The sequence below is a fragment of the Narcine bancroftii genome, chromosome 8, assembly GCF_036971445.1.
Source record: "Narcine bancroftii isolate sNarBan1 chromosome 8, sNarBan1.hap1, whole genome shotgun sequence".
Lineage (NCBI taxonomy): Eukaryota > Metazoa > Chordata > Chondrichthyes > Torpediniformes > Narcinidae > Narcine > Narcine bancroftii.
The window spans coordinates 76800733-76824847 of NC_091476.1; the positions used below are offsets into that span (position 1 = coordinate 76800733).

The following is a 24115-nucleotide window of genomic DNA, read 5'->3' on the forward strand; positions in this document are numbered from 1 at the left end:
CCACTCTAAGAATATTATCAGAAGCATACCTATCTTTAATAAAACCAGCCTGGTCAGGATGTACTAATTGTGGTAAATACTTTACTAATCACACAACCCTTGATTGCTCAGGGATGAGGGGAGAGATGGGGATGAGGAGGGGGATGGGGAGGGGGAAATCGGTGACTCACGGTACATGGTCTCGAGCCGGATGATGCAGCAGATGAAGTTGTCGAAGTTGATGGAGAGGTCGGGCTCAGCGAAGCGGCTGATCAGCACGTTGTGGAGCTGGTTATTCAGCTTGAAGCCTGAGAGGGCGAGATGCTGGGAATCAGACACTTCCCCTCAGAGTCCTCACACCCTCCCCCTCCCACCGGAACACCCCCTTTCCCCATTCCCCCCTGACCATCCCCCCTGCTCATTCCCCCCTGGACACCCTTGCCCCCCCCGGGACCCCACCTTGTCCCACAACCCCTGGGACCCCACCTTGCCCCACACCACCCAGGTCCACCCTTGCCCCACTCCCCTGGGATAACGCCTCACCCCATTCCCCCCACCCCGGAACCCCCTATGCCCCACTCCCCTCGGGACCTCCCCTTACCCCACTCCCCCCGGGACAACCCCTCATCCCACTCCCCCCAGTTAGGATGGCCATTACTAAAAGGTAAAGGTGCAGAACCAACGTTTCAAGGCCTGAGACGTCGGTTCTGCATCTTTACCTCTGCTCTATTAAGTACGCTGTTTGACTGAGTTTCTCCAGCGTCGCGTTTTCATACACCCACCCACACCCTCTCCCCACTGTGATGTTTGGGCACCATGCCAACCTCGCCACCAACACCCAGACCAGGGCCCGGATGGAGAATGCAGGCACCCCCTCCCATGGTGGTGGGCTGACTAGCGACTGCCCACAGCCATACCTGCTGACTCAAGAGCCAGCCTCATCTCGTAGGCATTCATCGTCCCGGATTTATCCAGATCAAACTGCCTGAAGATTCCCTGTGGGAAAAGTGCAAGAATATCACTTAGGACCCCCACACCCACCAGAACGTCCCTCAGGACCCCCACACCCACTGTCTCTCTGGAGACCACAGGACAGTTAAACCCCTCATCCCCTCTCCGGAGAATGTAGCACACAATTAAACCCCTCACTGTCGGATCCACCTCCAGGAATGGAACAGGCTGGAAGGTCCGAACAGCCTAACAGCCTTTTCTCGTGCCTGCAACTCAGAGCCCTCTGCATTCCAGAATGCTTTCAAGCCAGAGGGAACCCTGGGAGACGGTGACGTGGTGCGGCCGAACGGAGGGACCCACAAGGGAAGTGGTGTGGGCGTGGGGCTCCAGGGCTGGACATCCGCTGACTCTAGTCCTGGCGGCAGGGGAGAACGTAGAAAGATGAAACCCTTTGCTCTCACCAGCCACTTGCGAATCTTGTTCCACAGGACATTGAACTCCGTCAGTCCTAGCCTCCCGTTTCCGTCCCGCTGTGGAAAGGGTTGTTCTCTAAGGAAAACAGCTGGCCATCCCTGTTCATCCCAACCCAAGCCCCGGCCTCGCTGCTGCACACATTCCCCCCCACCCCTCTCCCATCGCAGATACCTCGTCTGGTGACTCCATCTCCACGCTGGACAATGCCCCTTGCCTGCAGATCCCCTCCGACATCTCACCCACAGCGTCAACCTCCAGTACAAACCAGGATTTAACGTCCACATCTGAAATTTCGACTGGCCCGCTTCTCATTCCCCCTCCCTCCACCCCCTTCCCTCTCCATTCACAGAGCCGTCCCTCCCTCCCTCATCCACCAATGACATCCTGCCCGTAGGACCGTGCTCCTTCTCCACCCCCCCCATTTTGTTCGGGCACCTGCCAACATCTCGCTTGTCCCTTGATGAAGGACTCAAGCCCAAAATGATGGCGATGCATCTTTATCTCTTGTTACCCAACATATACTGTCTGACCTGCTGAGTTTCTCCAGCGTCCGGTTTTTAATAACCCCCATCGGCAAGCCCACAACTGGAGTATATTCCTCACCCTCATTTCCACGTCCGGAATTAATGCCCTGCATTGAGTCGGGAGAAACTGTGGCATTTGGAGAAGTCTACTCGATGATAGTCAGCGTAGCGTTGTGAAGGGAAGGCCGTGGCTCACGGGACTAACTGAGTTCAGTCAGGAGGTTAGAAAGGAAATTGATGAGGGTGGGGGTGGGGGGTAGATATGGTCTACATGGATTTCAGTGAAGCAGTTGACAAGATCTGTTGTCCCCCCCCCCCAAGAGACTCATCCAGAAAGTCATGAGGCACGAGATCCGTGGAACGTTGGGCGTGTGGATTCAGAATTAGCTTGTCTGTTTACAGGAAGGATTCTACCTGGAGGTCAGGGACTAGTGGAAGGGCCATGGGGATCTGTTCTGGGACCCCGGCCTGGATGAAGAGGCGGAAGGATGGGCCAGTGAGTTTGCGGATGACACAAAGGTTGGAGGGGTTGTGGGGAGTTGAAGGTTACAACAGGATGTAAACAGGAAGCAAAGTTGGGCAGAGAAGTGGCAGATGGAGTTCAATCCAGATGAGGGTGAGGTGGTACATTTTGGAAGGTCGAACCAGAAGGCTGAGAACAGGGTTAATGGTCAGTTACTTAACAGTGTGGAGGAACAGAGGACATTGGGGTCCAAATCCTTACATCCCTCAAGGTCACCGCACAGGTTGATAGGATAGTTAAGAAGGCCGATGGGATGCTGGGCTTCATTAGTTGGGGAATTGAGTTCAGGAGTCGAGAGGACACATTGCAACTCTACAAATCTCTGGTGAGGCCCCACGGAGTACTGTGTTCAATTCTTCATTACAAGAAGGATTTGATGCTGTGGAGAGGGGGCAGAGGAGATTCACCAGGATTGGGAAATAAGTCTTATGAAGCAAGGTTGGCAGAGCTGAGACTTTTCTCTTTGGAAAGGAGACTTGATCGAGGTTGACAAGATCCTGAGAGGCGTAGACAGGGTGGATGGCCAGCACCTGTTTCCCAGGGTGGGATCAGCAAAAACCAGAAGATGTTTGTACAAAGTGAAGGGAGGAAAGTTTAGGGGAGATGTCAGGGGGAAGTTTTTTTTTTTTTTTTACACAGAGAGTTGCGGGGGCTTGGAATGCCTTGACGGGGATGGTGGTGGAGGCTGGAACATTGGGGGCATTTAAGAGATTCTTAGACAGGGACACACACGGATGGAAGGAAAATAGAGGGTGACGAGGTAGGGAGGGTTTCATTTTTTATGGATTAGCACAACACCGTGGGCCGAAGGGCCTGTACTATGATGTAATGTTCTGTGTTTTCCCTGAACCTCCACCTCTGGAGTTAAACCCATCCACACAGGCCACATCTGGAGATAGTTGCACTCCCCTCCAGGTTACAGATATGGAGCCCCAACCTCCAACCCCTGCAAACTGCCCCTCACCACCAATTTCCACATTTCCTTATCTGTTCACCTCCCCCCGGCCTCTCCTTTAATTCAGGTGCCTGCCTGTTTCTTACTCTTACGTTGACTCAAGCCCGAGAAGTTGGTTACCAACTGGTAATGGTCGCGTTTGGGGGAACAGTTTTTAGGGTCAAATTTAAGGAGTTGAAGGGAACTACTATTGACCGCGGTACCTGCGTCGTTCGAAGTGTTGGAAGCTTGGATGGCTGGGGTCCGGTGGTAAGTGCGCATTCGGGGCATTGGGAACTCCGGTGGGCAGGCAGCCAGCATAAGGGCCTGTGGTTGGGGTGTCAGGTGCTCGGGTGAATGGGCAGTAGGGAGTTCAGATGGGTGGACGGGGCGTTGGGTGCTCAGAATGGTGGGCAGTCGGGAGTTTGGTTAGGTGGGCGGGGCATTGGGCACTAGGATGGGCAGACGGGGTTTCGGGTGCTCAGATGGGTGGACGGGGCGTCTGGTGCTCGGATGGCGAGCGGCAGGGCCAAGGCTAAGGATGGTGGTTGGGGCATTGGGGGCTTGGATGGGAGGACAAGCAGAGCCAAAATCAGGAAGGAGTCAACTTTTACCACCCAGCCACATCTGGAGTACACCACACCAGTCCCAACCTCTGGAGTTATTCTCTCTCCCCTGGGTCACACATCTGGACAAAATGCTCCCACAGCCACCTCAACACCCCCACCCCCACACATAGGCCATCGACTCAGGGAGGAACAGGTCCCAAAGCCGCACCCCTCCAGGATACGTCCATAAGATTGATCATGCACCGGCAGGAATCCATGCTGAACCCAGATGTCTTCAGGTCTTGGTCTGCGGGGAAGGGGAAACACGGCGAGTGGACGAGAGGTATTGGGGTGGGGGTGTGTGGGAGAGGGACTGGTAGAGGGAGAGGGGGTGGGAGGGGGAAAAGAAAGGGAGGAGAGAGGTGCGAGGTGGAATATAGCAACGAGAGGTAAGGGGAGGAGGAGACTGGGTGGAAGGGGAGAGGGGAGGGGGAGAGAGGAGGGGAGAGGGGAGGGCAGGGAAAGGGGATGGGGAAGGGGAGAGGGGAGGGGGAGGGGGAGGGAAGGGGGAGAGGGGAGGGGAGAGGAGAGGGGAAGGGGAATGGGAGGAGGGGAGGAGAGGGGACGGGATAGGGGAGAGGGGAGGGGAGAGGAGAGGGGAAGGGGAATGGGAGGAGGGGAGGAGAGGGGACGGGATAGGGGAGAGGGGAGGGAAGAGGGGAGAGAGGGGAGGGGAGGGGGAGGAGAGGGGAGGGGAAGGGGAGAGGGGAGGGGAGGGGAAGAGGAGACGGGAAGAGGAGAGAGGAGGGGAAGGGGAGAGAGGAGGGGAAGGAGAGAGAGGAGGGGAAGGGGAGAGAGGAGGGGAAGGGGAGAGAGGAGGGGAAGGGGAGAGAGGAGGGGAAGGGGAGAGAGGAGGGGAAGGGGAGAGAGGAGGGGAAGGGGAGAGAGGAGGGGAAGGGGAGAGAGGAGGGGAAGGGGAGAGAGGAGGGGAAGGGGAGGGGAAGGGGAGAGAGGGGAGGGGAAGGAGGAGAGGGGAGGGGAAGGGGAGAGGGAGCAGGGATGGGCAATGCTTACGTTTCCCCACCACACGGTTCAGGATGGTCTGAAGCTCTTTCGTGGAGACCTGCATGTCCTGTAGACAGACATTTACACCTCAGTGGGTGAGGCAGCTGTCTGGCCATGCAGCCACTTCCCAGGAGAGCTGAAACCCCAACGCCCTCCGGTCTGCTGCACCCCTCCTGTCTCTTAACCCCCACTGGTAAACTACACCCATCCCTGTCTCTGTAACCCCATCCGGTCCCCTACACCCATCCCTGTCTCTGTAACTCCCTCCAGTCTCCACACCCCTCCCTGTCTCTGTAACCCCCTCCGGTCCTCCCTGTCTCCAGAACCCCCTACATGCCTCTAGAGAGGTGATGGGAAGATGGGTGTGTGCCCCCAGAATGATACTTGTGCCCCCTCATTGCCCTCGTGCTGAAAACAGGACACCCCTCCTCCAGGCCCTCTCTCACCTAGGGACTGACCCTTGACCCACACTCTCTGGTCAAAATCCTTCAACCCATATCTGGCACACTCCCTCACCCCTGCCCACCCATCCCGGGACTCACCTCCCCTGCCAGTTGTCGAAAGAGGCTCTTGAACCTTTCATCGATTTTGTGTTCAGGAATTTCCTCCTGTCAGCAAGAGGGGTCAAGTTCGTTAAACATTATCCAAATGTTCCTGAACTCCAGCTAGCTTCAATCGTGTTATTGTGAGGTTTACTAACAGTTGGAACGTTTTCTCCATCTCGTCTCCTCGCTGGTGAAAGATGTGGATGTGGAAGGTGTTCTAAGAGATCAGATGTACAAGTATTTGGACGTGTTGCATTTTGGAAGGACAAACCAACAAGGTGAACGGTTGGGCACTGAGGAGCGCGGTAGAACAGAGGGATCTGGGGATACAGATACATAATTCCCTGAAAGGGGTGTCACAGATGGACAGGGTTGTAGAGAGAGCTTTTGCCATATTTGGCCTTCATAAAGTATTGAGTGCAGGAGATGGAATGTTGTGGTAAAGTTGTACAGACATTGGTGAGGCAAAATTTGGAGAATTGTGTGCAGTTTTGGTCACTGAACGACAGGAAAGATATCAATAAGATCAAAAGAGGGCAGAGAGATTTACTAGGATGTTGCCCGGACTTCAGGAACTGAGTTACAGGAGAAGGTTAAACTTTATTCCCTGGAGCGTAGAAGAATGAGGGGAGACAGACAGAGGCTGGGTGAGATACAAACCAGAGGACATGGGTTAAGGGTGAAAGGGGAAATGTTTAGGGGGAACTTCTTCACACAGAGAGTGATGAGGGTGTGGAACGAGCTGAAATGGTGATTGTGGGCTCATTTTTAACATTGAAGAAGAATTTGGACAGGTCCATGGATGGGAGGGGTATGGACTGGGTGTTGGTCAGTGGGACTAGGCAGAGTAATAGTTCTGCACAGATTGGATGGGCCGATGGGACTTCTGTGCTGTAATGTTCTGACTCTATGGTGTGGAGAGATGTTTTACCAGGATGTTGCTGTTATTGGAGGGCGCGTCTCATCCAGATAGGTCTTTTCTCCTTGGATTTGGAGGATGGGGTGTATTTGACGAGAGGCATCAATCGTGATCACGGCTAACAGATTTTACCTCAGGGCTGAAATGGCCAGCACGAGGGGAGACAGTTTTAATGTGCTTGGAAGGAGGTCCGGTGGGGAGAGAAATATTCTCCACACAGAGAATGGTGGCTGCATGGAATTGCTGCCGACCAATAGCGGTGGCGACAGGGACAACGGGGTCTTTGAGGAGACAGCGCTTGGCACTGAGAGAAATGGAGAGTTGTGCAGTGGGGAAACTCCAGGTGGTTGCTGGGGTGGGCTATCAGGTTGGCACAACACCGTGGGCCGAAGGGGCTGGACTCTGCTGTCGCTCTCGACGTTCTCAGTCCCATTTTCCAGGACATCACTGTTCCCTCCCCTGAATTCATGAGCTTCCCTGACCCTCACCATGGTTGGTGCAGCCAAGAGGATGGGACTAGTTTAAATTGGCCCAGTAATCGTGGGGCCCAGGGCCTGTCCCTATGCTATTCTGCTCGAGGACATCGACCAGTTCTCCCCCTCCACTCCTGAACCCAAACTGCTGGGGCTTCTCCCAAACTCATGCAAGTTTGGATGGTCACAAAATCCATCAACTACCTCACGGGCCAAGGCGACAGAAAGCAAGGGGATGGTCTGCTTTTAATATCTTCACTTTTCTCGGTCATTTTTAATTTCCGCTCTCTCTTCAGGCTTGTCTGTGCACTGAGAATTGTGCCCTTTATCAGTCAAGATGGAAGCCACTTTTTGATGAAGTCTTTTTTTTAAATGTAGACACAGCTCGGTAACGTTCTGGCCCACAAGCCTATGGTGCCCAGTTAACCACCCCCCCGGGTGGGCGGAAACCGGAGCCCCCAGGGAAAACCCACGCAGTCATGGGAAGAGCGTACAGACAGTGCCTGATTCGAACCCCGGTCCTGGTCGCTGTCAAGCCGCCCAGGCCGCCAAATGTTACAGCCATTCCTGCATGCTCGTCCCATTGTCTTTGCTCCATATTCTCCCGTCTCCATTCCCTCTTTACCAAACGTTTGCCGGTTTGTAAAGCACCCCCCCACCCCCACCCAGTCCTCCTAAGGTAGATCAGAAACAGGGGGCAGGAGTCGGCAACTCGAGCCACTGCGTCGTTCTGATCTGATCAGTGGCTCCACTCCACCGACCCTTAATTCCTTGCTTTATGTAAAATTCTCACTGAGCCTGTGAAGAGTTTTCTCAGGACCACTGTAACAATTTTCGTTACCACAATTCTCGGAAATTTGCTAATTGCTCAATGGCTTATCTGTGGGTAAACCCTTTAGTTTATCAATCGCTCCGAGTCAAATCACACCTCACGTGAGCGAGCACGGCTTTGACACGGTCAGGCTGTCTGCAGTGTCTCTCCAGGTAATGGAATGCATTTCGAACAGTGTGATGACCTTTCCCTCAGAGAAACTCACTGTGAGATTATGAGCTAGGGCTCACTGACAGATAAAAAGGTCATACCTTAATTTGTTTATAATCGCAATCTTGTGCTGAACAGCTCCACATCAATTTAACCCTTCCCTCCCTTCCATCTGCCTTTCTTAAATGCCCCCAATGTTCCAGTCTCCACCACCAACCCCCGGCAAGGAATTCCAGGCCCCCACAACTCTCTGTGTTTTAAAAAAAAAGCATCTCCCCATAACTCTCCTCTACTCACTCAAACAGATGCCAACACAGCAACTGTTCTGAATGCATTGTGAAACCTGCCTCCAAACTCCTCTTGCCCAGTCCCCATTAGGATGAAGACCTCTTGTGGTCATCTGACTGACTACGGTCAGCGTGAAGCCTTGACGGCGCCAGTGGTCGGGACCAGGGTTCAAATCCCACACTGCCTGTATGGAGTTTGCACGTTCTCCCTGGGAACTCCAGTTTCCTCCAAAACGGGGGGGTTGTACGTTAATGGGGAGTAATTGGGCCAGCACAGGCCGGAAGAGCCTGTTACTGCGCTGTATGTCTGAGGTGGACAAGATGACGAGAGGCATTGATCGTGTGGATGGCCAGAGGCTTTCTCCCCAGGGGCTGAAATGCCCAACACTAGGGGGCATCGTTTTAAGGTGCTGGGGAGTATGTCCGGGGAGGGGGGGGTGGGGTGATGTAAGACGTACATTCTTCACACAGAGAGCAGTGGGGGCGTGGAATGTGCTGTCAGCAACGGCGGGGGGGGGGGGGGAGGCAGGTCTATCGGGGGTCTTTGATGAGGTGGGCGTTTGGAACTGGGAGAAACACGAGGCAGTTGTTAGAGTGGGTTATTGGGTCAGCACAACATTGTGGGCCAAAGGGCCTGGACTGAGATGTTCCCGAGGACAGGCGCGAACCCAGTCCTGTCCAACGGCATCCCTGAGGAGAGATGCGAACCAGCCCTGTTCAACACCGACTCCCCAACTGAGGTGTTCCCTGCAAGCATTCTCCACTGCAGAGGGTCCGGAACATTCTCCCACTGATCAGCGGGGAGGCCGTGACTGGGAAGCCCTGTGCAGCACCCAGCATCTGTGACCACTCAGTCCACGCCCATCATGAGGACCAAGCCTCCATGCGCAGACCCTGCAGGAACCAGAACTGCCAGCCAGGGAGAGCAGTCGGCCGGACATGGGAGCGTCATCCCCTCCCCCCAACAAAGGTGACTATCCCCGGGCAAGCAAATGTTCCACCTCCCCACAGACCGACTGCCTCTGGCCCTCAGGAGAGGCTGTGACCCATCGCACTGTGTCCCTTGACTCCCGGAGGGCCGGAGATCTCCGCCACCGCCCCTTACCTCCTCCTGCAGATCAGCGCTGATGTCATCGTCCAGCTCCCTGCGGAAGACAAGATCGGCGAGGGTTAAGGCTGTCGCGGTGGCCGGCCCCATAACCACTAGCCAATCATCCCCCATTCACCGTCTGACTGGTCTAACGTTCAGCGCAATGCCATTACAGCGCCAGTGATTGGGATTGGGGTTCAAATCCTGCACTGTCTGTGAGGAGTCTGTATACTCTCCCCGTGTCTGAGCGGCTTTTCCCCAGGGGCTCCAGTTTCCTCCCACTCTTTGAAATGTACAGGGGGGTTGTAGGTCAATTGGGTGGCATGGGCTCATGGGCCAGAATGGCCTGCGTAAGTCTACATTTGAAATACATTTCTAGGGGAAGAGGGGGTTTTCTGAATGCAGAGACATGGAGGGGGTTTAACGGAAAGTGGGGAAGTCGATGTTAATACTCTCCGGTTGGAGGGGGCCCAGACGGAAAATGAGGGGGTTGTTCCTCCAATTGCGGGCGGTCTCAGTCTGGGCATACATGAGGCCATGGACGGAGACATTGGCCAGGGAATTGAAATGGGTTTGGACAGATCCACGCACAGGAGATGCTGGCAAATAGGACTGACCCAGAAAGGAAAGGAGGCCGTTGATCCTGCTCTGTGTTCCCCGACACCCTGAGCACATGACCCATTAATGGACCGGCTGCGATCTGGCCGTCCCTATGCCCCACATTCACCAGGGCCTGCTTGCCAGCGAGGAGGGGTGGGGGAAGGAGTGGAAGGTCGACTTACTCCGAGTGGGCTTGCTTCTCCGAGAAGACCCGAAGGCAGAAGTCGCCCTCCCTGTTGGGCTCGAAGGTGGACGGGACAATGATGTACTCCCCCGGCGGCAGCTTGTGGCGGCAGCTCACCTCCCGCAGGTTGATGAAGAGCTCGGACCGCGCTTGCGAGCCGTGCGTCAGGAAAAAGTCGCGCTTCAGGTGGACGGCCGAGCGTCCCAAGTACTGCAACACAACCAGAATGCGGTTCAGGTGGTGTGGTGGGGGAGCAAGGGGCAGAGATGGTGGAGGGATAAGGAAGGGGTGGGGATTAGAGGGGGGTGGGGGAGAGGAGGTGGAGGGACAAGGAGGGGATGGGGGTTAGAAAGGAGGAGGGATGAGAGGGAAGGGGGAAGAGGGACATAGGGGGATGTAAGGGAGGGGTGGGGGTTGGGGGGAGAGATTGGGTGGGGGAAACAGGTCAAGGGCCAGTACATGAGGGAAGGAGATGGGCTCACCTACCCCGACCCGTCAGCCAAACCAATACCCTACATTACACCAGCTGAATCATCTCCCCTCTTTGGCATCAAGCCCCGCTCCCCAACCCAGACCGTTGCAGCCCACCCCCTTCCCCATCTCCATGTCCCCATCTCCGTGTCCCCCTCCCCATGTCCCCTCTCCCATTTCTTTCCCCTCCCCACCCCTCCCGGAGTGGGGTGTTTACCTGCCATCGGGAACCTCTGCTCCCTTCACCTGGATGCACTTACCTCCCTTGGCACCTGCAGGGAAACAGAGACAGAATTAACCCCATGTTGGTCCAAACGGCCCAAATGGCCTCCCTCCCACAGGATCCAGGTCACAGTGCGCACGCGTGGAAGGTCACAGTAGGGGGCACGCAAGGTCGGTCACAGGGGGGCACGTGTGGAAGGTCACAGGGGGCATGCATGGAAGGTCAGGGACCCCCAGAGGGTTGGGAGCACTCCCCCAGCTCATGCACTGCCATGAAGGCGGGCAGCGAACCTCATAGATGGCGAAGCCAATGGTCTCCATGTCCTGGCCTTCCTTGCGGAGTCTGCGCCGGTCCTTCTGCATCAGGGCGACGAGGAAGCTGCAGCCGGGCTCCTGGCCTTGCTGCTCATCGTCCACCTCCCTCAGTTCGATCTTAAACTGCGGGTTGATCCAGAATGTGGCTGGGGGGTGGGGGGAGCATGGGCCTGTCCGTCAACATGGAGTTCCGCCCTCCTCACCCACCTCACTCCACCCCTCTCCCTCTTCTCCTGCCCTCCCTCCTCCCCACCCCTGCTCACCTCTCCCTCCTCTGCCCCTCAATCTTCCCTGCCCCTCCCTCCTTCCTCCTCTCCCCTCCCTCATTCCGTCCCCTCCCTCCTCTCCGCCCCTCCCTCCCTCCTCCCCCTTCCTCCCCACCCCTTCCCCATCACCCCTCCCCTCCCTCCCTCCCTCCTCCCTGTCCCTGTTTAGTCACTGATGGGGGGCCCAGATGAAGGATTTGAGAGATCTCTATGTGGTCAGCGATCAGTAGACTTTGTAAGTCTATAATTCTGGCAGATGGTGGAGCCATAAACCCAACACCAAACATGGAATCATTTTATCCTCTTGTTAAACCAGAACCAGAGGGGCAGGGAAATGCAGAATCTTCAAAAGGCACCAGACAGGTCAAGGAAGGATTATAACTACAGCCCTGAAACTCAGTTTCAATAAGTGAGGCAGAGAGGTGGTGCAGGAGACTGTACCCAACACCCAGACCAGGGTGTGGGGGGGGGTCCGTTCCCCCAGACCCAGACCACGGCGGGGGTCCGTTCCCCACACCCAGACCACTCGTGGGGTTCCATTCCCCACATCCAGACCACAGCGGAGGGGGGGTCTGTACCCACACCCAGATCACGGTGGGGGAGGGGGTCCTGTACCCCATACCCAGACCACGGCGGGGGTCTGTTCCCCACACCCAGACCACTCGTGGGGGGGTCCATTCCCCACACCCAAACCACGGCGGGGGGGGGTCTGTACCCACATCCAGACCACGGTGGGGGGGGGGGGGTCTGTACCCCACACCCAGACCACAGCTGGAACACTGCAGACAGTCCTGCTCACATGGCAGTAAGGAGGTGAATACACAGGGGAGGTTGTTGAGGGGATTCACCAGGATGTTGTCAGGACCGATTAAATTGGAAAGATTACACAAGAACGTCAGAAACTTTCCAAGTCAATTCTTCCAAAGATACCCTGTTCATTCATTTTTCTTTTCCATAAAAATCATCATATAACTAAATTAAATTAAATAACTAAACTAAGATCCTTAAAACAAAGGATAGACTGAAAAAGATACTGAACCCTTGGAAAAATATTCATTTCAATACAGTTCACTCACCCCATTAAAGTAATAGGTAAATCATTCCATCTATTTGGATCATCTTTAATTTTTTTCAAATAATGAAATATAATTTAACATATAAACTTTCCAAATTTTTATCAATTTTAATACACAAATACTTAATCGGATTATTTGTCCAACTAAATTGAGCAACCCTTTTTACATTGCTCATACCAGCGGCATAACTTCACTTTTATCCCAATTAATTTTGTAACCCGATATTGCAATTTTTTAATATAACAAAGCCAAAGAATTCTGTGGATCTGTTATATATCATCTGCAAAAAGACTAATTTATAATCCTCTTTATTTGCTATAACCCCCTTAATTTCAGCTTCTTGTCTTATCAGTTGCACCAATGGTTCAATTGCTGAAACAAACGCAGGAGATGAGGGGAAACCCTGCCTTGCCACCTTAGTTCTTCAGATTTGTGCTTCAGGTGTGGTCAAGAAACAGGTACTTTTTTTCCCATTTGACTTGGACTTGTCCTAAGGTTAAAAGTTTTTGGTTACAAATTAAATTGTTTTTAGAACGGGTATTAAAAGTGAATTTACCTTTTGATCCGTTGTGGTTTTTATTAGGAGAAATTAAGTTGATAGCTTTAAGATTGAGATGGACCATGTACCAAATTGAATTCTTATGTTCAACTCTAAAAAGTGTTTAGCTGTAACATGGAAATCGGACCTGGTTTTAGATATGAAGAGCTGGCATAATGGAATGAAAGCCTGCATTCCTTCAGAAAAGGTTACATATAATTTAAGATATACATATTTTTTCTTTATTAAAGTGTGGAGCCCTTATTTGAAAATTATTGGTGTTAGAATTTGACCTCCCGGTCCGCTCTGATGGGCACCACCGTCCTCACAGCCACAAAGTTTAAATGTGACTGTATTAGATGATGATCTCCTTTTTCCTTCTTTGTAGATGGGGATGGGAGGAGGGAGGGTATTAGCAGGGAGGCTGGGGGGGTTTTGATACACAAATAATTAATCACACTATGCCTGTATCAATATATAGAAATCAATGTTATGTTATGTCATTTTAAATTTTAAATAAAATATCAAAATGAAGTCAGAAACAGGGTCAGGAGGCGGCCATTTGGCCCGTCGAGCCTGCCCCACCAGTCAACGTGATCAGGGCTGATCTGATGAAGAGCTCATCTCCACCGACCTGCCTTTTCTCCATATCCCTTAATTCCCCAACGATGTAAACATCTCTCCAACCTGGTCTTAAATGTATTTACTGAGGTCGCCTCCACTGCTTCAATGGGCAGCGAATTCCACAGATTCCCCACCCTCTGGGAGAAGCAGTTCCTCCTCATCTCTGACCTAAATCTACTCCCCTGGATCTTGAGGTTATATCCCCTCATTCTGGTCTCCCCCACCCATGGAAACAACACACCTACCTCTATCTTATCTATGCCTTTCATCATTTTATATGTTTCTATAAGATCCCCTCATTGATCTAAATCCCAGTGAGTCCAGTCCCAGACAACTCAATCTCTCCTCACTGACCAACCCCCTCATCCCTGGAATCAACCTGGTGAACCTCCTCTGCACCGTCTCCAAAGCCAGTCATCCTTCTTCAAGTAAGGAGGCCAGAACTGCAGGCAGTTCTCCAGATGTGGCCTCACCAGTGCATTGGGGTTGCTGGGGTCAGAATTGAGGGGGATGAGGAGACCAGCAGCAGTGAACAGAAAGGATCCGTTTGCCTCAGAAGAGGGTTTGGGACCCAGGGGAAATACAGTGATGTGGGGGCAGAGAGGGAGATGCGCTGCGTACCTGGGTAGTTCCTGCAGCCTCCGGCAGTGCTGCCCCTCCTCCAGGCCCCCTCATACAGCGAGGTGCTCCACTTGTGCAACTTGTCGGAGTCCAGAGCGTCGGCCGTCAGGTTACAGATCTCCAGCCGGCTGAACTCCCTCCGGAAATCGGCGAAGGACATCCTGGAGGTGGAGAAGGTGCAGAGCCGGTGAGTCAAGGGTCCACTCTGACAGCCCCCCTCACCCGCCGTGAGAAATCTGCAGCAACCTCACTGAATGGGGTAGCAGACACAACAGGCTGAATGGCAGCTCCTGCTTGTGAAAATGCCGGGACTTCACGTGAACAGGGCACAGATTGTGAATGCAAACCTCCCACGGATTCACACAATCCTTGCACATACAGACACAGTCACAAAAACAGATCAACACATAGACACACACACACACAGTCACAGACAGACAGACAAACACACACACACACAGAGTCACAGACCAACAGTCACAGGCACAGGCACACAGTCACAGGCACACATAGACACAGACACAGTCACAGACCCACACACAGTCACAGGCACACACACAATCACAGACCAACACACAGACGCAGTCACTGACACAGACTCACTGATCCAGACATACAGTCACTCAGTCACAGACCGACACAGTCACACACACAGAACGAAAGTCATATACACAGTCACAGACACACACGCAGTCACAGACCCGCACACAGTCACAGTCACAGGCACACACACAATCACAGACCAACACACAGACGCAGTCACTAACACAGACTCACTGACCCAGATATACAGTCACTCAGTCAAAGACCGACACAGTCACACACACAGAACGAAAGTCATATACACAGTCACAGACACACACACAGTCACAGACCCGCACACAGTCACAGGCACACACACAATCACAGACCAACACACAGACGCAGTCACTGACACAGACTCACTGACCCAGACATACAGTCACTCAGTCACAGACCGACAGTCACACACACAGAACGACAAAGTCATATACACAGCCACAGACAGACACACAGTCACAGACACATGCTTGTACATACCCAATACACATGCCTGTATCCTTCACACTTGTACAATGACTGACTTGTACATCATCAAGGACCCACTCCACCCAGCACCCACTCTGTTCTCGCTGCTACCATAGGGAAAGAGGTCTAGAGGCTATAAGACTCGCAACACCAGGTTCAGGAACAGCTGCTCCCCCTCCACCATCAGACTCCTCAACAACAAACTCAATCAGGGAATCTGAGACCAACTAAGTTCGTCCAGCATTTCTATGTTTTTATTACAATGATTCATTAAAGGACGGTTATTATGAACGACATTTATTAAATTAAATGTAGGTGTACAGCACAGTAACAAGCCATATTGGAAAAGAGTCCAGCCACCCAATTTACTCCCATTAACATGTAACGCCTGCAACATAAAACAGTGTAAGGAAACCAGAACCCCAGGGCAAAACAAACGCAGAGCTTCACTTTTTGTCTGACCCTGGGAGTGTATGATGGGATGGTGCGGAGGGAGTTTCACTCTGTGTCTGGCCCCAGCAGTGTGTGATGGGACAGTGTGGAGGGAGCTTCACTCTACATCTGAACCCCGGAGTGTGTGATTGGACAGTGTGGAGGGAGCTTTACTCTGTGTCTGATCCCGAGAGTGTGTGACGGGATGGTGCGGAGGGAGCTTAACTCTGTGTCTAGCCCAGGTAGTGTAGGATGGGACAGTGTGGAGGGAGCCTCACTCTGTATCTGACCCCTGGAGTGTGTGATGGTACAGTGTGGATGGACCTTCACTCTGTGTCTGAGCCTGGGAGTGTATGTTGGGACGGCATGGAAGGAGCTTCACTTTATGTTTGACCCTGGAAGTGTATGATGATACACTGTGGAGGGAGCTTCACTCTGCATCTGACACACGGAGTGTGTGATGGGACAGTGTGGTGGGAACTTCACACTGTGTGTGATCCTGTGAGTGTGATGGGACAGCGGGAGGGAGATTCTCTCTGTGTCTGACCCCAGGAGTGTGTGATAGTACGTTGCAGAGGGAGCTTCACTCTGTGTCTGACCCCGTGAGTGTGTGAACGGACAGTGCAGAGGGAGCTTCACTCTGTGTTTGACCCCGGGAATGTGTGACAGGTCAGTGCAGAGGGAGCTTCACTCTGTGTCAGATGCTGGGAGTGTGTGATAGGACGGTGTGGAGGGATCTTAACTCTGTATCTGGCCCCGGGATTGTCTGATGGGACAGTGTGGAGGGAGCTTCAATCTGCACCTGAACCCTGGTGTGTCTGATGGGACAGTGTGGAGGGAGCTTCACTCTGTGTCTGACACTGGGAGTGTACGATAGAACGGCGCAGAGGGAGATTCACTTCTGTCTCACCACGGGAGTGTGTGACGTGATGGTGCGGAGGGTGCTTCACTCTGTGTCTGACCCTGGGAGTGTATTATGGGAAGGCACGGAGGGAACTCCACTCTGTGTCTGGCCCAGGTAGTTTGTGATGGGACAGTGTGGAGGGAGCCTCACTCGGTATCTGACCCCTGGAGTGTGTGATGGGACAGTGTGGATGGAGCTTCACTCTGTGTCTGACCCCGGGATGGTGTGACGGACAGTGCGGAGGGATCTTCAATCTGTGTCTGACAACGGAGGTGTGTGACGGGATGTTGCGGAGGGAGCTTCACTCTGTGTCTGACCCGGGGAGTGTATGATTGGACAGTATGGAGGGAGCTTCACTCTGTGTCTGAGCCTGGGAGTGTGTGATGGGACAGTGTGGAAGGTTCTTCAATCTGTATCAGACACTGGGAGTGTATGATGGGACGGCACAGAGGGAAATTCACTCTGTGTCTGACCGCAGGAGTGTGTGGTGGGACAGTGTGGAGGGAGGTTCACTCTGTGTGTGACCATGGGAGTGTGATGGGACAGCGTGGAGGATGATTCTCTCTTTATCTGACCCTGGGAGTGTGATGGGACGGCACAGAGGGAGCTTCACTCTGTGTCTAACCCTGGGAGTGTGTGATGGGAGAGTGTGGAGGGAGCTTCACTCTGTATCTGAACCCTGGAGTGTGTGATGGGATGGTGCGGAGGGAGCTTCACTCTATGTCTGACGCCGGGAGTGTGTGATGGGACGCTGCAGAGGGAACTTCACTCTGTGTCTGACCCCGGAATTATGTGATTGGACACTGTGGGGGGTGCTTCACTCTGTGTTTGACCCCGGGAATGTGTGACAGGTCAGTGCAGAGGGAGCTTCACTCTGTGTCAGATGCTGGGAGTGTGTGATAGGACGGTGTGGAGGGATCTTAACTCTGTATCTGGCCCCGGGATTGTCTGATGGGACAGTGTGGAGGGAGCTTCAATCTGCACCTGAACCCTGGTGTGTCTGATGGGACAGTGTGGAGGGAGCTTCACTCTGTGTCTGACACTGGGAGTGTACGATAGAACGGCGCAGAGGGAGATTCACTTCTGTCTCACCACGGGAGTGTGTGACGTGATGGTGCGGAGGGTGCTTCACTCTGTGTCTGACCCTGGGAGTGTATTATGTGAAGGCACGGAGGGAACTTCACTCTGTGTCTGGCCCAGGTAGTTTGTAATGGGACAGTGTGGAGGGAGCCTCACTCGGTATCTGACCCCTGGAGTGTGTGATGGGACAGTGTGGATGGAGCTTCACTCTGTGTCTGACCCCGGGATGGTGTGACGGACAGTGCGGAGGGATCTTCAATCTGTGTCTGACAACGGAGGTGTGTGACGGGATGTTGCGGAGGGAGCTTCACTCTGTGTCTGACCCGGGGAGTGTATGATTGGACAGTATGGAGGGAGCTTCACTCTGTGTCTGAGCCTGGGAGTGTGTGATGGGACAGTGTGGAAGGTTCTTCAATCTGTATCAGACACTGGGAGTGTATGATGGGACGGCACAGAGGGAAATTCACTCTGTGTCTGACCGCAGGAGTGTGTGGTGGGACAGTGTGGAGGGAGCTTCACTCTGTGTGTGACCATGGGAGTGTGATGGGACAGCGTGGAGGATGATTCTCTCTTTATCTGACCCTGGGAGTGTGATGGGACGGCGCAGAGGGAGCTTCACTCTGTGTCTAACCCTGGGAGTGTGTGATGGGAGAGTGTGGAGGGAACTTCACTCTGTATCTGAACCCTGGAGTGTGTGATGGGATGGTGCGGAGGGAGCTTCGCTCTATGTCTGACGCCGGGAGTGTGTGATGGGACGCTGCAGAGGGAACTTCACTCTGTGTCTGACCCCGGAATTATGTGATTGGACATTGTGGGGGGTGCTTCACTCTGTGTCTGACCCTCAGAGTGTGTGATGGGACTGGGCAGAAGGAGTTTCACTCTGTGTCTGACCCCGGGATGGTGTGACGGTCAGTGCGGAGGGATCTTCACTCTGTGTCTGACCCGGGGAGTGTATTATGGGATGTTGCGGAGGGAGATTCACTTTGTGTCAGACCCTGGAAGTGTGTGATGGGACGGTGCAGAGGGAGCTTCACTCTGTGTCTGACCCCGTGAGTGTGTGAACGGACAGTGCAGAGGGAGCTTCACTCTGTGTTTGACCCCGGGAATGTGTGACAGGTCAGTGCAGAGGGAGCTTCACTCTGTGTCAGATGCTGGGAGTGTGTGATAGGACGGTGTGGAGGGATCCTAACTCTGTATCTGGCCCCGGGATTGTCTGCTGGGACAGTGTGGAGGGAGCTTCAATCTGCACCTGAACCCTGGTGTGTCTGATGGGACAGTGTGGAGGGAGCTTCACTCTGTGTCTGACACTGGGAGTGTACGATAGAACGGCGCAGAGGGAGATTCACTTCTGTCTCACCACGGGAGTGTGTGACGTGATGGTGCGGAGGGTGCTTCACTCTGTGTCTGACCCTGGGAGTGTATTATGGGAAGGCACGGAGGGAACTTCACTCTGTGTCTGGCCCAGGAAGTTTGTGATGGGACAGTGTGGAGGGAGCCTCACTCGGTATCTGACCCCTGGAGTGTGTGATGGGACAGTGTGGATGGAGCTTCACTCTGTGTCTGACCCCGGGATGGTGTGACGGACAGTGCGGAGGGATCTTCAATCTGTGTCTGACAACGGAGGTGTGTGACGGGATGTTGCGGAGGGAGCTTCACTCTGTGTCTGACCCTGGGAGTGTATGATTGGACAGTATGGAGGGAGCTTCACTCTATGTCTGACGCCGGGAGTGTGTGATGGGACGCTGCAGAGGGAACTTCACTCTGTGTCTGACCCCGGAATTATGTGATTGGACATTGTGGGGGGTGCTCCACTCTGTGTCTGACCCTCAGAGTGTGTGATGGGACTGGGCAGAAGGAGTTTCACTCTGTGTCTGACCCCGGGATGGTGTGACGGTCAGTGCGGAGGGATCTTCACTCTGTTTCTGACCCGGGGAGTGTATTATGGGATGTTGCGGAGGGAGATTCACTTTGTGTCAGACCCTGGAAGTGTGTGATGGGACGGTGCAGAGGGAGCTTCACTCTGTGTCCGACCCCGTGAGTGTGTGAACGGACAGTGCAGAGGGAGCTTCACTCTGTGTTTGACCCCGGGAATGTGTGACAGGTCAGTGCAGAGGGAGCTTCACTCTGTGTCAGATGCTGGGAGTGTGTGATAGGACGGTGTGGAGGGATCGTAACTCTGTATCTGGCCCCGGGATTGTCTGATGGGACAGTGTGGAGGGAGCTTCAATCTGCACCTGAACCCTGGTGTGTCTGATGGGACAGTGTGGAGGGAGCTTCACTCTGTGTCTGACACTGGGAGTGTACGATAGAACGGCGCAGAGGGAGATTCACTTCTGTCTCACCACGGGAGTGTGCGACGTGATGGTGCGGAGGGTGCTTCACTCTGTGTCTGACCCTGGGAGTGTATTATGGGAAGGCACGGAGGGAACTTCACTCTGTGTCTGGCCCAGGTAGTTTGTGATGGGACAGTGTGGAGGGAGCCTCACTCGGTATCTGACCCCTGGAGTGTGTGATGGGACAGTGTGGATGGAGCTTCACTCTGTGTCTGACCCCGGGATGGTGTGACGGACAGTGCGGAGGGATCTTCAATCTGTGTCTGACAACGGAGGTGTGTGACGGGATGTTGCGGAGGGAGCTTCACTCTGTGTCTGACCCGGGGAGTGTATGATTGGACAGTATGGAGGGAGCTTCACTCTGTGTCTGAGCCTGGGAGTGTGTGATGGGACAGTGTGGAAGGTTCTTCAATCTGTATCAGACACTGGGAGTGTATGATGGGACGGCACAGAGGGAAATTCACTCTGTGTCTGACCGCAGGAGTGTGTGGTGGGACAGTGTGGAGGGAGCTTCACTCTGTGTGTGACCATGGGAGTGTGATGGGACAGCGTGGAGGATGATTCTCTCTTTATCTGACCCTGGGAGTGTGATGGGACGGCGCAGAGGGAGCTTCACTCTGTGTCTAACCCTGGGAGTGTGTGATGGGAGAGTGTGGAGGGAACTTCACTCTGTATCTGAACCCTGGAGTGTGTGATGGGATGGTGCGGAGGGAGCTTCACTCTATGTCTGACGCCGGGAGTGTGTGATGGGACGCTGCAGAGGGAACTTCACTCTGTGTCTGACCCCGGAATTATGTGATTGGACACTGTGGGGGGTGCTTCACTCTGTGTCTGACCCTCAGAGTGTGTGATGGGACTGGGCAGAAGGAGTTTCACTCTGTCTGACCCCGGGCTGGTGTGACGGTCAGTGCGGAGGGATCTTCACTCTGTGTCTGACCCGGGGAGTGTATTATGGGATGTTGCGGAGGGAGATTCACTTTGTGTCAGACCCTGGAAGTGTGTGATGGGACGGTGCAGAGGGAGCTTCACTCTGTGTTTGACCCCGGGAATGTGTGACAGGTCAGTGCAGAGGGAGCTTCACTCTGTGTCAGATGCTGGGAGTGTGTGATAGGACGGTGTGGAGGGATCTGTATCTGGCCCCGGGATTGTCTGCTGGGACAGTGTGGAGGGAGCTTCAATCTGCACCTGAACCCTGGTGTGTCTGATGGGACAGTGTGGAGGGAGCTTCACTCTGTGTCTGACACTGGGAGTGTACGATAGAACGGCGCAGTGGGAGATTCACTTCTGTCTCACCACGGGAGTGTGTGACGTGATGGTGCGGAGGGTGCTTCACTCTGTGTCTGACCCTGGGAGTGTATTATGGGAAGGCACGGAGGGAACTTCACTCTGTGTCTGGCCCAGGTAGTTTGTGATGGGACAGTGTGGAGGGAGCCTCACTCGGTATCTGACCCCTGGAGTGTGTGATGGGACAGTGTGGATGGAGCTTCACTCTGTGTCTGACCCCGGGATGGTGTGACGGACAGTGCGGAGGGATCTTCAATCTGTGTCTGACAACGGAGGTGTGTGACGGGATGTTGCGGAGGGAGCTTCACTCTGTGTCTGACCCGGGGAGTGTATGATTGGACAGTATGGAGGGAGCTTCACTCTATGTCTGACGCCGGGAGTGTGTGATGGGACGCTGCAGAGGGAACTTCACTCTGTGTCTGACCCCGGAATTATGTGATTGGACATTGTGGGGGGTGCTTCACTCTGTGTCTGACCCTCAGAGTGTGTGATGGGACTGGGCAGAAGGAGTTTCACTCTGTGTCTGACCCCGGGCTGGTGTGACGGTCAGTGCGGAGGGATCTTCACTCTGTGTCTGACCCGGGGAGTGTATTATGGGATGTTGCGGAGGGAGATTCACTTTGTGTCAGACCCTGGAAGTGTGTGATGGGACGGTGCAGAGGGAGCTTCACTCTGTGTCTGACCCCGTGAGTGTGTGAACGGACAGTGCAGAGGGAGCTTCACTCTGTGTTTGACCCCGGGAATGTGTGACAGGTCAGTGCAGAGGGAGCTTCACTCTGTGTCAGATGCTGGGAGTGTGTGATAGGACGGTGTGGAGGGATCGTAACTCTGTATCTGGCCCCGGGATTGTCTGATGGGACAGTGTGGAGGGAGCTTCAATCTGCACCTGAACCCTGGTGTGTCTGATGGGACAGTGTGGAGGGAGCTTCACTCTGTGTCTGACACTGGGAGTGTACGATAGAACGGCGCAGAGGGAGATTCACTTCTGTCTCACCACGGGAGTGTGTGACGTGATGGTGCGGAGGGTGCTTCACTCTGTGTCTGACCCTGGGAGTGTATTATGGGAAGGCACGGAGGGAACTTCACTCTGTGTCTGGCCCAGGTAGTTTGTAATGGGACAGTGTGGAGGGAGCCTCACTCGGTATCTGACCCCTGGAGTGTGTGATGGGACAGTGTGGATGGAGCTTCACTCTGTGTCTGACCCCGGGATGGTGTGACGGACAGTGCGGAGGGATCTTCAATCTGTGTCTGACAACGGAGGTGTGTGACGGGATGTTGCGGAGGGAGCTTCACTCTGTGTCTGACCCGGGGAGTGTATGATTGGACAGTATGGAGGGAGCTTCACTCTGTGTCTGAGCCTGGGAGTGTGTGATGGGACAGTGTGGAAGGTTCTTCAATCTGTATCAGACACTGGGAGTGTATGATGGGACGGCACAGAGGGAAATTCACTCTGTGTCTGACCGCAGGAGTGTGTGGTGGGACAGTGTGGAGGGAGCTTCACTCTGTGTGTGACCATGGGAGTGTGATGGGACAGCGTGGAGGATGATTCTCTCTTTATCTGACCCTGGGAGTGTGATGGGACGGCGCAGAGGGAGCTTCACTCTGTGTCTAACCCTGGGAGTGTGTGATGGGAGAGTGTGGAGGGAGCTTCACTCTGTATCTGAACCCTGGAGTGTGTGATGGGATGGTGCGGAGGGAGCTTCACTCTATGTCTGACGCCGGGAGTGTGTGATGGGACGCTGCAGAGGGAACTTCACTCTGTGTCTGACCCCGGAATTATGTGATTGGACACTGTGGGGGGTGCTTCACTCTGTGTCTGACCCTCAGAGTGTGTGATGGGACTGGGCAGAAGGAGTTTCACTCTGTGTCTGACCCCGGGATGGTGTGACGGTCAGTGCGGAGGGATCTTCACTCTGTGTCTGACCCGGGGAGTGTGTTATGGGATGTTGCGGAGGGAGATTCACTTTGTGTCAGACCCTGGAAGTGTGTGATGGGACGGTGCAGAGGGAGCTTCACTCTGTGTCTGACCCCGTGATTGAATGAATGGACAGTGCAGAGGGAGCTTCACTCTGTGTTTGACCCCGGGAATGTGTGACAGGTCAGTGCAGAGGGAGCTTCACTCTGTGTCAGATGCTGGGAGTGTGTGATAGGACAGTGTGGAGGGATCTTAACTCTGTATCTGGCCCCGGGATTGTCTGCTGGGACAGTGTGGAGGGAGCTTCAATCTGCACCTGAACCCTGGTGTGTCTGATGGGACAGTGTGGAGGGAGCTTCACTCTGTGTCTGACACTGGGAGTGTACGATAGAACGGCGCAGAGGGAGATTCACTTCTGTCTCACCACGGGAGTGTGCGACGTGATGGTGCGGAGGGTGCTTCACTCTGTGTCTGACCCTGGGAGTGTATTATGGGAAGGCACGGAGGGAACTTCACTCTGTGTCTGGCCCAGGTAGTTTGTGATGGGACAGTGTGGAGGGAGCCTCACTCGGTATCTGACCCCTGGAGTGTGTGATGGGACAGTGTGGATGGAGCTTCACTCTGTGTCTGACCCCGGGATGGTGTGACGGACAGTGCGGAGGGATCTTCAATCTGTGTCTGACAACGGAGGTGTGTGACGGGATGTTGCGGAGGGAGCTTCACTCTGTGTCTGACCCGGGGAGTGTATGATTGGACAGTATGGAGGGAGCTTCACTCTGTGTCTGAGCCTGGGAGTGTGTGATGGGACAGTGTGGAAGGTTCTTCAATCTGTATCAGACACTGGGAGTGTATGATGGGACGGCACAGAGGGAAATTCACTCTGTGTCTGACCGCAGGAGTGTGTGGTGG

At 54.1% G+C, this 24115-nt stretch overlaps 1 protein-coding gene across 1 annotated transcript in view; it reads right to left on the reverse strand.

Annotated features, from left to right (window-relative positions):
• Nucleotides 1-24115, reverse strand: part of LOC138742049 (calpain-1 catalytic subunit-like) — a 46969-nt gene that overhangs the window by 6556 nt on the left and 16298 nt on the right. Inside the window, exons 8-18 of the mRNA XM_069896243.1 lie at nt 14212-14372; nt 11063-11232; nt 10810-10821; nt 10077-10288; nt 9310-9349; nt 5541-5606; nt 5008-5065; nt 4176-4240; nt 1392-1460; nt 897-975; nt 171-287 (exon numbers count right to left, since the gene is read on the reverse strand). Of these exons, the coding sequence (XP_069752344.1) occupies nt 171-287; nt 897-975; nt 1392-1460; nt 4176-4240; nt 5008-5065; nt 5541-5606; nt 9310-9349; nt 10077-10288; nt 10810-10821; nt 11063-11232; nt 14212-14372 (1049 nt within the window). The remainder of the gene's footprint in view (nt 1-170; nt 288-896; nt 976-1391; nt 1461-4175; nt 4241-5007; nt 5066-5540; nt 5607-9309; nt 9350-10076; nt 10289-10809; nt 10822-11062; nt 11233-14211; nt 14373-24115) is intronic.